A 17067-nucleotide genomic window follows, 5' to 3' on the forward strand; every position below is an offset into this window, starting at 1 on the left:
GAGTGCTACAGTCCATGGGGTCACAGAGTCAGACATGACTGAGCGGCTAAACAACAACAAAATGATTAACGGTGTTCAGCATCTCTCGGTGTGCTTATTGGCCGTTCATACATCTTCTTCAGACAAATATCTATTTAGATCCTGTTTTCATTTTTAAATTGGATTATTTGACTTGTTCTTTTGAGTTGTAAGAGTTATTTATATATTCTAAATATAAGCCTGTTATCAGATATATGATTTGTAACTATTTTCTCCCATTTTTGTCTACTATGCTTTCATATTTTTCCCTTTTCTCTGAAGCATGAATGTTTGTAATTTTGACTAAGTCTAGTTTATCTATTTTTTTCTTTTCTTTCTTGTGTTTTTGATGTCATATCTAAGAACCCATTGTCAAATCCATGGTCATGAGGATTTTAAGCCATATTTTCACCTGTATTAGTAAGTCATCTTTTGTACAGATATTTAAAAGAAAGAAAAAAATGTGGTCTACAATAGAAGAACACCCAAAGTGTATTTCTAAAACATTTTGTTCAGTGTTTCCCAAACTATGGTACATCAAAAAATAGAGGAGTTGTTGCATGAAATCAGCATCATGACCCAAAGGGTCTTTATATTCTCATTTTCTATTTTCTTGATCTGATAACTCTTTTTGACTATAAAAGCAGTCTATAATGTTAAAATATAGGAAATACAAATAATTTCAAAGTATTCTAATTTCTTAAACCTATTCATCTCAAACCACATAGACTGATTATAGCCAGCATTTTTATTTCTTCTCATTTTTTCTTCTTTATCCATTTATGCCCGCCCAGACAATTCAATACACATAATATTGTAACCTAATAATTCTCACTTAAAATTACAGTTTCCTTTTTGTATGTGTATATTGCCTCTTGACTGTATTAGAAGTACCACATTAAGATTTGTGTAAGTTTCAGAGTCTTCCACTTATTTGGAGAAGTGGTGTATTCAGTCCTTTAAGGCGTATGTATGGTTTAATGGATGGTTAGAGTCACCCTAGAGGTTTATAAATACTTACTAATGCTTGCTACAAACATAAGGGGTGACAGTGTTTGTGTTTTTATGAAATTATAATAATGTAAGGAAAGAGATTATCCTAACAACACCACTTCCTCTGAAATAAACTTGACTCAGAAAGCCTTGAAGCTGTAAATTTCAATGAGAAGAGGGTGTGTGGAACTAAGCGCTGAAGGCGGGCATGTTTCTGCGTGTGTTACAGGAGAGGGGGACTCAGGACTCGGATACACATGGTCCTGCTATGAAAGAAGCCTTGGCTACTCAGCTTACAAATTTAAGAACCTCTGAAAATCCAGAGTTCTAATTAAAACTGTGATAAACCATCCCTGAAAGTATAAAGAAAATAACTGTAGTAGTGACTACATAACAAATACTAACAGCCTACCTTTAAGATTACTTTTAAGGGTACATCCAGGGAAGTTGTGCTTGTTTCATTCACATGCGGGATATTCAAATTTCCCTTCCTGACAGAGGACTCGAAATGATTGTATGGGTGTTCTCTCTTTATGTGAATGTTTACACTCAAATTCAATAAAATCCCCTGTTTTAGCATATCTTTTTGGGGGGTTTCTCCATTTTAACTGTATGTTATTTTTGTTCATTCTATCTTCAGATATGATACATGCATCTGAAAGAAAAAATAATAAAGTATTAATAATATATCTTTCCTCATCCAAGAACAGTGAAATTGCATTTAAGAAAATCTGGAACTAAATAAAATTAAAAAAGAATATTAAAAGTTAATATTCAGTTATACTAGACGTAGTTCTTAGCATTTTGTATGTATCATTTATAAATGCTGGGCGTTATCTCTCCAGGTTACCCATGAGGAGATGGAGGCTCAGAGAAGCAGAATAAATTTTCCAAATTCATGTAATTTGGTGTTTTGAGCCAGAATATGGAAGCCAGGCTTCCCTGTCCCTCACTGTCTCCCGTAATTTGCTCAACCTCATGTCCATTGAGTCAGTGATGTCATCCAACCATCTCAACCTCTGTCGCCCCCTTCTCCTCTTGCCCTCAATCTGTTCCAGCATTGGGATCTTTTCCAGTGAGTCAACTCTTCGCATCAGGTGGCCAAAGTATTGGAGCTTCAACTTCAACATCAGTCCTTCCAATGAATATTCAGGACTGATTTCCTTTAGGATTGACTGGTTTGATCTCCTTGCAGTCCAGGGACTCTCAAGAGTCTTCTCCATCACCACGTTTCAAGAGCATCAATTCTTTGGCTCTCAGCCTTCTTTATAATCCAACTCTCACATCCGTATATAACTATGGAAAAACCATAGCTTTGACTAGATGGACCTTTGTCGACAAAGTGATATATGAATCCTACCACCACCAGATCCTCACCAAGTGGCTTAGATCAAATACTAAGGTGTTCTGTGCCTCATTTCTTCATTCATTGGCACAGGTTGTTAATAAAACAAATCTCATAAGACTACTGATAGAAATTATGTAGATTCCATTTCTTATTGTGCTAGACAATGTGCCTGTGAATATCCTTGTACAGATTCTTTTACACTTGCAAGAGTGCATATACAGATTAGTCTTCCAGAAATAAAGTAATGAGGTCAAAGGATGTGTGTTTTTAAAATCTGAAGTTTATTCCCAAACTGCCCTTCAAAGAGTTTGCCCCACTTTATAATTTCATTAAGAGAGTCAGAGAGACTTCCCTGATGGTTGAATGGTTGACTACACATTTTCACTGCAGGGGCACAGGTTTGATCCCTGGTCGGGGGACTAAGATCCCACATGCCCCAGAGCAAATAATCTGGCGTACCACAACTACTGAGCCAGAGTACCACAACTAGAGAACTCGTGCCAACTGAGACCTGATGCAGCCAAATAAACATTTAAAAAAGAAGAAGAAGAAGATACAGTGCAGATTTGGGAGGCGACTTGCTAACCTTGCCAGTTTTTCTACTTTCCTTGCTAAACTCCCAGCCACGTGGGAGTAAAAAGCCACATTAGCAGTGGTCTGCAAAGAGTTCTTCCAGGAAAAACCATCAGGTTTACAAGTAGAATTTTGCATACTGATAAAGAACAACTCCCAGACCATCATTTCACAAATGGTCTCCTGAAAAAAATCCTCAGATGTTGGTAACATGACAATATTTTGTGGTGTAAGAATATATCCGGTGGTTAAATGACTTGGGATATTCATGTAGTTTTGTAATGCACTGTGTATTTTGGGTCTCTTTAAAGTGCATTTATATTATTCTTTTTTTCAAAAATGTATTTATTTTTGGCTGTGCTGGGTCTTGTTGCTGCATAGGCTTGTCTCTAGTTGCAGAGGGTAGCGGGGGCTGCTCTCCCATTGCAGTGCACGGGCTTCTCATCGCAGTGACTTCTCTTGGCTGAAGAGCAGGGGCTCTAGGTGCACAGGCTCAGAAGTTGCAGCCTAGGGGCTTTAGTTGTTCCTCAGCATGTGGAATCTCCCCAGATCAGGGATCAAACTCATGTCCCCTGCATCAGCAGGCAGATTCTTATCCACTGTACCACCAGGGAAGTCCTGATTTATCATTTTTAAAGACACTTTTTTTTCCACTCTGCTTTAAAGCAGATTTTTTAAAAAATGTTCAGTTATATACCTACACTTGTTAACAAGTTTTTGGCTGAATGAAATGTAAGTAAAAATTATCCTACAAAATTAGTCCATGAAAAGTCTATAAACATCAAGTTTCGGACTCCAGGAAAATATGAAGAACTCACCGATGCATGCGGGTGGTTCTGACCAGCGTCCATTTCTGCACGTCACAGTCAGGTTTCCCCGGAGCTCATAGAAAGACTGGCAGCGGTACTGGACATTCGACCCTGGAGGGTACGCTGACAGGGGGAAGGAGGTGATGTCTCCATTGCCAATAGGCGGAGGGGGCCCACAATATTGTCCAGACTCTGGAAGATGACATGCAAGTGTTAAGAAAAGTCAATATTGCAGTATAAATGGAATAATGCGAAGTTCCATATTTCATATCTTCAATATCTTATTTACATGATGTCCGAGAGTCCAAATAGCTCATTATAAAATTTCTATCATGCAACCTGATAACTAGAATAGAACTATAATGCTTTCTTTCACCCTAAAATAAGACACACACAAAATAAGTATTAAGCATATATCAGGGCATGCTTGTGTGGTCAGTCTCCACAGTCGTGTCCAACAGTTTGCAACCCAATGGACCATAGCCCACCAGGCTCTGTCCATGGGATTCTCCAGGCAAGAATACTGGAGTGGGTTGCCATGCCCTCCTCCAGGGGATCTTCCCGACCCAGGGACCGAGCCCATATCTCCTGCATTGCAGGTGGATTTTTTACTGCTGAGCCACTGGGAAGCCCATATATAAGGTCATATAAGTATTAAAAACTGTTTTTATTTAAAGCCTGATGGACTGGTGAGTAAACCTCTGGTCTATTTCACCTTTCCCCATAAAAACGTTCAATTACAGAGGAAAGGTGAAAATAAGAAACTCCCTTCCCATTTTTATTCTCTGGGGCAACTGTTACTGTTATGCAAACATCATGTACCTATCAGTTATGGTCATGAACTTTTAATTTTACTGAAATGACTTGTAGACATGCTCTTCTGCGTTTACTTTTTTAACTCCAAATAATAGCGTGAGCCTCTTTCTCTGTCCATCATGTTTCAACTTCATGTTAAGATTGGCTGGAATAAGTTCCGTGGTACTGACTGATCTCCCTACACGGTCACAAAAGCTACAGATACAGAGTGACCGAATCAGACATCTGATCGCAAATCATTTCTTCTCTCTCCTGTTTCACTTGTCCCTGCTCTTTTCTCAAACCAACTCCTTCATGTGGACTTTGGATTCCATACCCTCTACACCAGCAAAGGCCCTGCCCATGAATTGTCCTCTTTCTGCTGTGTCACCAATGTCTACTCTGCTGAATCTGTAACCAGCATATAAATGTGCTGGAAAATGTCACAGCTTCATCAGGTAAAAGCAAAGTTACCAATGACTTTCAGGTAGCTAAATCCACTGCTTTTTTTTTTTTTTCCCATCTCTATCTCCATTTACTTCCCTTCCTCCTATGTTATTATTATTTTAACTTTTTTTATTTGGAAGAAAATTGCTTTACAATGCTGCGTTGGTTTCTGCCAGACAACACAAATCAGCCATGATGATACGTATATCCCCTCCTTCGTGAACCCCCCTCCCCTCCCCTCAACCCACCGCTCTAGGTCATCACAGAGCACCAGGATGAGCTCCTTGTTAAATCCACCGTTCAATTCTCAGGCATCTTGCCCAGTCCTAAGCAGTCTTTGAAATGTTTGTCATCCTGTCAAATAACATTTTAAAATAAGGTGTGTGTTGTTTTTTTTTTTTAACTTATACCATTGGCATTGCTTTGGGACACCAGTTGTGGTGTTGTGATTTTTAAAAAGAAGCAAACATTTGGTCTGACTCCTGCTTCTTGCACAGAGCTCTGGAAACCCTTGGAATCTCCTGAAGATGGAAAGCAATCAAGGTGCCTTTTGTTCCATCAATGAGGTGATTTTTGGGAAGCCCTTCAATAACACAAGGATGCGCTGGTTGCCAGGAGAACCATCACGTGACTAGAAGGCTGAAACTTTCAGTCCCACCCTGACCTGCAGGGAGGACAGAGGGCCTGAAGGTCAAATCCATCACCCATGGCCATGGATTTGATCAATGGTGCCAATGTACTGAAGCTTCCATAACCCCACAAAAGACAGGGTCCACAGGGCTTCCTGTGGGAAGACTGCGGGAAGAGCCACGCCTGGAGGGGGCATGGCAGCTCTGCGCCCTCCCCCACACTTTGTCCTGAGCGTAGCTTTCATCTGGCTGTTCCCGAGGTGTCCCCTTTTGTAATACAATGGTGATCTAGTGAGTAGACTGCTTCTGAGTGTGGTGAGCTGCTCCAGCAAAGTAGGGAACCCAAGGAGAGGGTCATGGAAAACCTCGTCTATACCTGGTCGGTCAGAAGCACAGGTCACAACCTGGACGTGCAACTGGCATCTGAACTGGGGCCGCAGGGAGCAGTCTTGTAAGACTGGGCCCTTAGCCTGTGAGATCTGAGGCTGTCTCTGGGTAGACAGTGTCAGAACTGAGTCAAATTGTAGGACACTTGCTTGTAGAATGAGGGGCAGCACCCCCACATTGCAATTGGGTCCTGGAATTATTTTAGCAGCCTTCCCTAGTTTATCTCCCACAACCTTGTTTGGCTGCTTCTCTTTGCCCACCTCTTTCTCTCTTGTTTAGACATGTAAACTCTTCATGTGTTCCCAGCCCGTCCCAAAACTTTCATATCATCTCTCCGGCAGCAATTACCAAATTCAAACCCTAGCCTTGACCACTCTCAGATTGCCCGTTCTACATCTTAACGCTGGATATTGAGTAATTCTAATGAATAGAATCAAGTTTCCAGTGAAGGTCTCAAACCTGTTTCTTCTCTGGTCACTGTTGGAGATACATCTTAGAGAAACAGTTTAAAACATGGACAGAATTGGGTAACTAGATGACAGTTTAATGCTTCAGAATATTGTGTAATAAATAGGTCATACATTTTTTTTCCTGTTCTCTAGATAAAGCGAAGGTCAGAATCCTCTTTTTAAACATTATTTAGAAACAAACACTGACCTACGCAGTGTGGTAAGGACTGCCATCGTCCACTTCTGCACACAAGTTCTTTTGCTTCCAGAAATGCATGGTTTTCTTTACAGAGGACAGCGACCTTCTCTCCTTCCTGGTAATTCACTGTGGTCAGCATGTTCCGAGCGTTAGGAATCTGAGGTGGAGGCGGGCACAGTGGCTTCTTTTTTCCTACCAAAAGATTGCATTATTTGATTAATAAAAGCTAAGGAAAAACAGCTCAACAAGATGACATTTCAGTATAAGGGGACATCCAATAACTAACTCTCTCCCTCTTTCTCTGCATACATACATACACACATACACATGTGTATACATATAGTGTATACAATGCTGGGCTTCCCTGGTGGCTCAGTGGTTTAAGAATCCGCCTGCCAATGAAAGAGATTTGGGTTCGATCCCTGGGTCAGGAAGATCCCCTGGGAGGGTATGGCAACCCACTCCAGTATTCTTGCCTGGAGAATCCCATGGACAGAGGAGGCTGGTGGGCTACAGTCCATGGGGTCTCAAAGAGTCAAACACGACTTAGCGCCTAAACTACAGCAACATATACTGTGCTATAGTAATACCTGTATTTTATGATAACATAGGTTTTGGTTTAAAAAGCATGTCTGTGTTGTAATAGTTGATTTAAAATTTCTTAGGTCCCCCTTTCTATCTCCTAATCACTACACTGTCAGTACTCTTGTATAATTTTTCAAATTAGCCCTTTTAATTTTTTCTAGCTAACCCACATGATTCAAAAAAGTTATGTGCATGTGGTTCAAACATGTTAGAACAAAAAAAATATTTAAATAGCAACAGTAATGACAGAACCAGCCAAGGCTCCCCTTGAACACCTATTCTTTTATTTTTATTTTACATTTATTTTTTAATTGAAGGATAATTTTAAAGAATTCTGTTGGTTTCTTCCAACATCAATATGGATCAGCCATAGGTATACATATGTCCCCTATCTCTTGAACCTCCCTCTAGAGATGCATGGAGTTAGTAACACGGAGATTTACAATACCATATGTAAAATAGATAGCCAGTGGGAATTTGCTGTCTGACTCAGGGAACTCAAACAGGGGCTCTGTAACAACCTAGAGGGGTGGGGTGGGGAGGGAGATGGGAGGGAGGGTCAACAGCCTAAACCTTGATGGCAATAAAGGATTTCCATAATCTGCATTTTCTTCTAAACAGAACAGTGCCTGCTGGTGGATGTGGTTAGAATGCCTCTGTCTGACTAGGAACTAACTCTTTTTTGATCAGTGGACTTGTTCTTAGGGAAGTACTTTAAATGGTCACCTTAGCGCCGAAGCACTGCGGTCAGAGCCGCAGGCCCACCTCCTGACCAAGACTAGTGGGGGTGCTCTGCTTCAGCGCACCCCACCCCCAGGGCACAGGTCAGAGCTGCAAGCCCACCTCCTGACCAAGACTCACGAGGTGCCCTGCTTCAGCGCATCCCGCCCCAGGGCTCAGGTCAGAGCCTCAGGCCCACCTCCTGACCAAGACTCGCGGGGTGCTCTGCTCCAGCGCATCCCGCCCCAGGGCACAGGCTGCTGTCTGGTGGTGCTTCTCTGCAAAAATTTTTTTTTTTTTTTTTTACTGCACCATGTAGCTTACAGGATCTTAGTTCCCCAGCCAGGAATTTGAACCTTTGCCCTCAGCAGTGAAAGTGCAGAGTCCTACCCACTTGATCACCAGGGAAGTCCCTAAATTTCTTTACTTTAAAATATGGTATTCTCATCCATTCATCTGTTGATGGGCATCTAGGTTGCTTCCATGTCCTGGCTATTATAAACAGTGCTGCGATAAACACTGGGGTACACGTGTCTCTTTCCCTTCTGGTTTCCTCAGTGTGTATGCCCAGCAGTGGGATTGCTGGGTCATATGGCAGTTCTATTTCCAGTTTTTTAAGGAATCTCCACACTGTTCTCCATAGTGGCTGTACTAGTTTGCATTCCCACCAACAGTGTAAGAGGGTTCCCTTTTCTCCACACCCTCTCCAGCATTTATTGCTTGTAGACTTTTGGATCGCAGCCATTCTGACTGGTGTGAAATGGTACCTCATAGTGGTTTTGATTTGCATTTCTCTGATAATGAGTGATGTTGAGCATCTTTTCATGTGTTTGTTAGCCATCTGTATGTCTTCTATGGAGAAATGTCTAGTTCTTTGGCCCATTTTTTGATTGGGTCATTTATTTTTCTGGAGTTGAGCTGTAGGAGTTGCTTGTATATTTTTGAGATTAGTTGTTTGTCAGTTGCTTCATTTGCTATTATTTTCTCCCATTCTGAAGGCTGTCTTTTCACCTTGCTAATAGTTTCCTTTGTTGTGCAGAAGCTTTTAAATTTAATTAGGTCCCATTTGTTTACTTTTGCTTTTATTTCCAATATTCTGGGAGGTGGGTCATAGAGGATCCTGCTGTGATGTATGTCGGAGAGTGTTTTGCCTATGTTCTCCTCTAGGAGTTTTATAGTTCATATACACAGTGGAGTATTACTCAGCCATTACAAAGAATACATTTGAATCAGTTCTAATGAGGTGGATGAAACTGGAGCCTATTATACAGAGTGAAGTAAGCCAGAAAGAAAAACACCAATACAGTATACTAACGCATATATATGGAATTTAGAAAGATGGTAACAATAACCCTGTGTACGAGACAGCAAAAGAGACACTGATGTATAGAACAGTCTTATGGACTCTGTGGGAGAGGGAGGGGGTGGGAAGATTTGGGAGAATGGCATTGAAACATGTATAATATCATGTATGAAACAAGTCACCAGTCCAGGTTCGATGCACGATACTGGATGCTTGGGGCTGGTGCACTGGGACGACCCAGAAGGAGGGTACGGGGAGGGAGGAGGGAGGAGGGTTCAGGATGGGGAACACATGTATACCTGCAGTGGATTCATTTCGATATTTGGCAAAACTAATACAATATTGTAAAGTTTAAAAATAAAATAAAATTTTTAAAAAAAAGAAGAAAAAAAAATGGTATTCTCCTATTTCCCTAAATTTGTATTTTCATCTACTTCTTGGTTGCAGGATACTTTTTTCAGACTTCCCACCATTCTTCTTAATTAGAGTAAAATTGGTTAGACAGGTCTGCTTAATCTTTTTAAGAATTAGTTTTACTTAAGGAATCAAGTCTAAGTAAAATATTCTATTTCATTCACTTCCTTCTGCCTTTACTTTTATTATTTCTTTCTCTTCTTAACATCTGGAATGTATGTTTTCCCCTAGCTATATATTTATTTAATGTGTGTGTGTATATATATACACACACACACGTTTATTTTTTCCTAAAAAATATGCATTTAAGGCTCTGAATGTCACTATAAATTTTGGTTATTGTGCATCTCATAGGTTTTACAGTATGTTTTATAATTATAATATACTTCTTAGTATTTTAAATACTATTCCATTAGGTTATTTGGAAGTGAATTATTTCACAAAATGAAAGATAGAAGAGGAGGTCAATTTCATTATTAGTTTTAAATATTACTTCTTTGTGGTTATGAAAGTGATCTATACAGTTTTAATACTGGGAATGTGGTTAATTTAAGTAAACATTCCACAGGCATATAACAAGTTCCTGAAACTCTCACAACAATATTCACTTCCTAATATAAAAAAAAATAAAAATAGGTTGGAAAATAAAATATTTAATAAAAATGAAAATTTTTAGTTGTTATAGACAAATTATAGTTAACTTATCTTCTTTAAATCATTATTTAAATTTAATTATATATTCAAATATTTTTCTCTTTCCCAATTTCTAATGCCATCATATCCAGAAAGTTTTTAAGGTTTTTATTGAATTTGTTACAATATTGCTTCTGTTTTATGTTTTGGTTTCTTGGCCCTGAGACATGTGGGGTCTTAGATCCTGGACCGGGTTAGGAACCCATATTCCCAGCATTGGAAAGCAAAGTCTCAACCACTGCACCACTAGCTAAGTCCCAGCCATTGTACTCTTTTGTTAGGAGTTGGTATTCCATCATGTATATTTGATATGATCTCTTTCAAAATGAGTCTTTAAGTGGTAAATTCTCCTGGTCTGTCCTATGTTTCAAATTTTCTTTATTCCATAATCATTAACGAGTATAATATCGGTATATAGAAAAACTGGCCACCAGTTATCTTTTCTAAGCACCTGCCAGGCTCCTCTGTCCATGGTTATGAGCAGTTTCTAACTTTACCTTCCAATTTTATGATTATATATCACAGTGAATAATTTAATTTAAAAGCATGTTAATTTCAAGAGCACTTTTCTGGTGAAGAAGCAAACGATCTACAAAATCTTTCAAACAAATCTTACCTAGGCAGTCTGGTTCAGGGTCCCACTTCCCGTCGATGCAGACTGTCTGTATGTATGTACTCTTCCCAGCACACTTGTAACTTACTCTGGCGTTGTGATTAAATTCATACGTATGTGAACTTAACTGGCTTCTTGTATAAAACCGTGGTTTTTCACACCTCTTAAGTTGGTTTGTTGCTATTAAAAAAGGAAGATATCCATACAGAATAAGACTATTAAACAGAAACTAAGCAATGTTTCAATAAAATATCTGAAATATTTATGATATCATTAAATTATGCTTGATGCATTTAAGTATCATCCTATGAAATTATTCTTCATTTCATTGCATGAGGTAGGCTGTGCTGTCAAAAAAAGTAAAAGAAAGCAAAAAACTATAGCCTGTGTTTGAACGACAAAAGAATGGATCAGAAAGTCTTGGGAAATGAGAGTGCAAGATGGGTTGCTTAGGTCCAGGGGTTTGACTGAAGGTCAGTCCTCATATAGCTACATTCAGCCTAATGCTTTAAGGCAAGAAAAGGTACCCACTAAATCATGCTGAAGAAATATTTTCAAAGCATTCAAGTAATAAAAAGAGGTGATGCACGAATAAGTCTGTAGCAATATCATATTAATAAAGAGAGATAAATCTGGATGTTCCTTGAGGTTCAATTATTCCCACATTTCAGAGGCTTAGCAAAGACCCAGAGTCAGTAAGTCAGAGCATGTGCCGGGGAGAACCTCCCTGATATAACACTTTGTTGTTCAGTCACCAAGTCTTGTCTGACTCTTTTCAACCCCATGGACTGCAGCACGCCAGCCCTCCCCTATGGACCCTCAAAACATGCACTTCCAAAAGGTCTCTTGCTTGCGGAGGTGGTTTATAGTATTACACTTCCCCTGCTTTTGTCCACAAATACATAGATTGCTCTGGGGCCTCCCCTTCGTGTGTCAAAGGATGGAATAATGAGACATGGAGAGTTCTGTTTCTTCTCTGCTGATAAGTCCTTTTTCTCCATTAATTCCTACTTCAAATGTACCCCAAGTGATGCTGCTGATTGGAGGTCTGTGTCCCACTTCTACATGATTGGAGACCATGAGCGCATACAGTTTACACCTTCCTGGGGATGGGAGAGAGTTCCTCTCAGTGGGTCATCACGGAGGGCCAGTGACCAGGGGTCTACCAGACTCAAAGGGGTTTAGCAGCTAACCGTGGGAGTTTTCATCCCCAGGAGTAAGGGGGCCAGTTGATGATCCAAAAGCCAAGGAGATGGGGAAGGAGTGGCCTGGGTGATCTACTTTAGAATCTGAAAGCAGCAACAGAGAATCTGCTAGTCTTTAAAGTTTAAAAGTAAAGACTTTACTATACTGAGATTGCTGGAAATGGAACGAAGGAGGCCAGGATCTGACTCTGTTGGGCTTCCCTAGTGGCTCAGCGGTAAAAAGTCCATCTGCAATGCAGGAGACTTGGGTTCGATCCCTGGGTTGGGAAGATCCCCTGGAGGAGGAAATAGCAACCCACTCCGGTATTCTTGTCTGGGAAATCCCATGGACAGAGGAGACTGGCAGGCTACAGTTCATGGGGTCACAAAAAGTCAGACACTACTGAGCAACTGACTTTGTCAGGAAAAAACTGGCAAATACTTAGGCATTGTAGCTGAAAGTCCAGAGACTGCTGGGATGCAAGGGCATAGAGCAGACAGACCAAAAGGAAAACTTGGAATAAAGCTTATGGCTTCTGTGGAGGAAACATGTAAGCAAGCTAATCTGAAAATCTGGGATAGAGTTAAGGGAATTCGGAAAACAGGAAGAGCAGAGATGAGGCCTGGTCCTGGTCTCTCTTTCTCTAAGAGGAGACTCCAAACACCCCAGAATGTACTATAACTCGGCTGCTGCTGCTGCTGCTAAGTTGCTTCAGTCGTGTCTGACTCTGTGCGACCACACAGATGGCAGCCCACCAGGCTCCCCCATCCCTGGGATTCTCCAGGCAAGAACACTGGAGTGGGTATAACTCAGGCTACATATTTTGGTTCTTATTTTGGGTCCACACAGAGGTATTTTTCAGGCTGATGCAATGAAATAAAAAAAGATCAGATAGTAATTATTTATAGAAATGTTCAGATGCTCAGCTGCGTCCAACCCTTTGCAACCCTAACCCTATGGACTGTAGCCCTCCAGGCTCCTCTGTCCATGGGATTTCCCAGGAAGAATACTGGAGTGGGTTGCCATTTCCTTCTCCAAGGGATCATCCTGACCAAGGGATTGAATTAGCATCTCTTAAGTGATTGGCATGTGAATTCTTTACCACTAGCACCACCTTGGAAGCCTATTTATAGAAATAAAAAAATCCAAATTTATTCTGAGAAATAATATGGGAATTCAGCAAAGTTGCTGAAAATAAAATTGACATAAAAATTATGTTATTATCTTGCATATAAAAGTATAATGCTTCAAATATATAAGGTAATAAAAGGTCCTATTTACCAATAAAACCTCAAAGAGACTGGTGAAGAAACTTATGCAGAAAATGGTATTAATGAGAAATCTATAAAACATATGTAGAAGCTTAACATAAGATCTGAATGCACAGGTTGATGTATTCAGCTAAAAGGTCAAGTAAAGCTTTACAGACTCCCTATGTCTCTGAGAAAGCCTAGACTAACAGAAAGGGGGGTGCAGGGGTGTGATATAAGAAAGAAGGCTAGCACCACACGGACCACACCCTAGAGGAGGAACCTTTGCAATGCCAACCAAAAGCTATTGCGAACGAGTTACTGACACATAATCTTAAAAAGCTTTAAATCTACGCAAACTGAAGTGGTTACCAAGGCTCTGAATTAGGCACTGGGTCCATGCACATGGGCTCTGCCTTTCTGGTACTTTACAATCTAAACAGGAAGACAGGTGTCTTAGGTACAGGACATGGAATAAACGTTATACAATAAATGTACAGGCAGAGAGCACAGTGGAGAAGCTCTATCATTCTACTGGAGTTTCAGGATGAGACTGTGGGTGGATGAAAATGAACCAGGAAAGGTTTCACAGGGGAGTGAATTTTGAGTTGAGTCTTGAAGATGAATAGTTTCACATGTGATTAAAATGGAGAAAAACATCTCAGGAAAAGAGTAAAGAGGGAGGAGAGGCACCGAGTTTTCAGAAAACGTGGCTTTGAAAGTTTGCAACTGGAAGGTTCGTATGTAGGGGACTTACGTACCCTTATATCTATTGGTATATTGCATTGCAGAGTCACACTTTAAAGTTCTGCCCTAGTTTATGTAAGACAGACAGAAGTATCCCACTGTACAGATGCGCTGTCCTTTATTCAGCCAATCCTCTTTGCCTCTACCATCTCCCAAGTCCTTGCCTTCCTCCACTCAGTAACTGTTCTTACCTGTCCACACAATGCCAACCCCTGCATGCCAGCTGCACTACTTTTCAAGGTACTCTGTTGTTTTCTTTAAAAAAAGAAAGAAAGCATGGCTTTACAGAAGCTTAAAAAAGCAATCCGTTTGCATAGCTTCATTACGTGGTGAAGATGGGATGGAGCAGAAGATAGCTGGAAAAAGAAGTCTGGGATTCATCTAAAGCAGAGGTTGCAAATGTTCTTGATATACAGATACTAAGTGTCTCAGTAACTTTGCACAATATTCGTAGATCAAAGGAAATCCTTAACCATTCAGTTTATTGAGTAATTAAGAGCAAGCAATAAGTGTCTTACATCCTAATAATTTAATATCTGGTGGGCACCAGCATGTGCTGGTATAAATATATTTATTGATTTTAAAAAGTTATAAACAATCAAACATAAAATGGAGAAACATATACTCACCAACACACTTAGGAAGCTCGGTCCATATTCCATCAATACATGTAATTGTAGTATTTCCAATCATTGTATATGCATTTCTGCAACTTAACACCACTGAAACTCCATGTCGATAGGGAGGGACAGAGGGCTGGCTATAGCCATTCTCAAGCTGAGGCATAAATCCACATGCTTTCCCTGGTTCTAAGAAAATGTCATGAAAAATATGCTTTACCTTTAAAATATTTTATCCTTTTACATATGTATTTATACATACAGACAAAGTAGAAGTAACTGTCCTGTTTAAGCATGAATATTATTTACCAACACACGTGGGCAGAGCTGTCCATTCTCCATCCATACACTGTATTTTCTTAGGCCCCTTCATTACAAAATTAGGGTTGCAATCACATTCCACCATTTCACTGTGTTCGTATTTTCCTTGTTTTCTGTGTTTCATTTTTCCATTGGGCAGTTGAGGAGGCTGACCACAGGATCGCACTTGCCCTAACACAAAATAAACTGTCTAAATGATGCTTAAATAGTCTTAAATATTGCAAATTACAGAGTTCCGATTTTGTTTGATCTAGAACTAAGTTACATTTATACTATGTTCTTATTTTTTTCAGGTTTGTTTTAAGTGTTTATGCTCCTGTTTAGTTGCTAAGTCGTGTCTGACTCTTTGCGACCCCGTGACTGTAGCCCGCCAGGCTCCTATGTCCATCAGATTCCCTAGGCAGGAATACTGGAGTGGGTTGTCATTTCCGTCTCCAGGGGAATCCTCCTGACCCAGAGACCAACCCCACGTCTCCTGCTTGGCAGGCGGATTCTTTACCACTGAGTCACCTGGAAGCCCAGGTGTTTATAAATATTATGTCATAAAGTGTATGTGTGTATCATACCACATACTTGATATTTATTTGTGTAACAGCCTGGTTCTATAATAAATAACTTGCAATATATTGGTATTTGAGGACAACCAGGATATTTGGATATAGAAAGAATATAAGGTTATAGTAAAAACTATTGCTAGTTTGAAGAAATGTAATTAGATATTTTATAAATGTAAGTAAATGTCCTTATTTATTATACAGGGATTCTGAAGAATTTAGAAGTAAAATCTCACTGTTTATCATTTATTTTAAATTACGTCACAAAAAATTTAGCACAGCACACTGTGCAAAATGTAACATTTATATATCTAGATGATCAGTATATGTGTTCATTATGCATTTTTCTTCTTTAATTTATTCAGAATTATTCTTACTAAAAACTCAAAATTTGAGAAAGAGAATAGCCAATACCCTATACTAAGGAGAAAAAACACTAGCACTTCTTAACCTCAGCTACAATATTTTGATCTTTAAAACCCCTTTATATATTTCAAAACACGAGGTAGAATTACCCCTTGACAAAAATAATTTAAACAAGCTATGAACTCAGTTACTGGTCTATCGCCCCTCCTCCTTCTGCATTTTTTGTAGTTGTCAGATTATAAATACAAGAGCCAATAAAATGCATGGATTTAATATAAAAATCTAATTCCTATTTCATCAATCCTAAAATAAACATTGACCTTTGCACGTTGGAAAATTAGGTGACCATCCGAATTGGTAGCATTGAACTGAATCCGGCCCAACTCTTTTAAGTCTTTGTCTGCAGGAAAATTTCAGCACATCTCCAACTTTGTATTTTTCTTGCTTTGGATAAGCATCTACGTTTGCTTCTAAAAATGGAAGCTGACATTCTGCTTCTAAAAGTAGAATTAGAGTAAATGAATACATGTGAAATAATCATTGCAAAAATGAAGTTAACATTTTCTATGTAAAAATAAGATTTAGAGAGCTTCACATACAGAGCAGCATATATTCTTGCCTTTTAAGTATGTGTTGGAAAAACTAGTCAGTTGAGCATCCAGGTAAAATTTTGTATAAGAGTCTATGCCAAAGCCTTTGACTGTGTGGATCACAATAAACTGTGGAAAATTTTGAAAGAGATGGGAATACCAGACCACCTGATCTGCCTCTTGAGAAATCTGTATGCAGGTCAGGAAGCAACAGTTAGAACTGGACATGGAACAAGAGACTGGTTCCAAATAGGAAAAGGAGTACATCAAGTCTGTATACTGTCACCCTGCTTATTTAACTTATATGCAGAGTACATCATGAGAAACGCTGGACTGGAAGAAACACAAGCTGGAATCAATATTGCCGGGAGAAATATCAATAACCTCAGATATGCAGATGACACCACCCTTATGGCAGAAAGTGAAGAGGAACTCAAAAGCCTCTTGATGAAGGTGAAA

The 17067-nt window shown here is 39.6% G+C and overlaps 1 protein-coding gene across 1 annotated transcript in view; it reads right to left on the reverse strand.

The window, feature by feature from the left end:
- Positions 1–889: 889 nt before the first annotated feature.
- F13B (coagulation factor XIII, B polypeptide) overlaps positions 890–17067 on the reverse strand; it is a 64976-nt gene continuing 48798 nt past the window's right edge. Inside the window, exons 18-24 of the mRNA XM_010831136.1 lie at positions 16339–16515; positions 15087–15269; positions 14787–14966; positions 10979–11155; positions 6657–6839; positions 3751–3933; positions 890–1666 (exon numbers count right to left, since the gene is read on the reverse strand). Of these exons, the coding sequence (XP_010829438.1) occupies positions 1470–1666; positions 3751–3933; positions 6657–6839; positions 10979–11155; positions 14787–14966; positions 15087–15269; positions 16339–16515 (1280 nt within the window). The 3' untranslated portion in view covers positions 890–1469. The remainder of the gene's footprint in view (positions 1667–3750; positions 3934–6656; positions 6840–10978; positions 11156–14786; positions 14967–15086; positions 15270–16338; positions 16516–17067) is intronic.

This window comes from Bison bison, unplaced genomic scaffold, assembly GCF_000754665.1.
Source record: "Bison bison bison isolate TAMUID 2011002044 unplaced genomic scaffold, Bison_UMD1.0 scf7180017864524, whole genome shotgun sequence".
NCBI classification, from domain to species: Eukaryota; Metazoa; Chordata; class Mammalia; order Artiodactyla; family Bovidae; genus Bison; species Bison bison.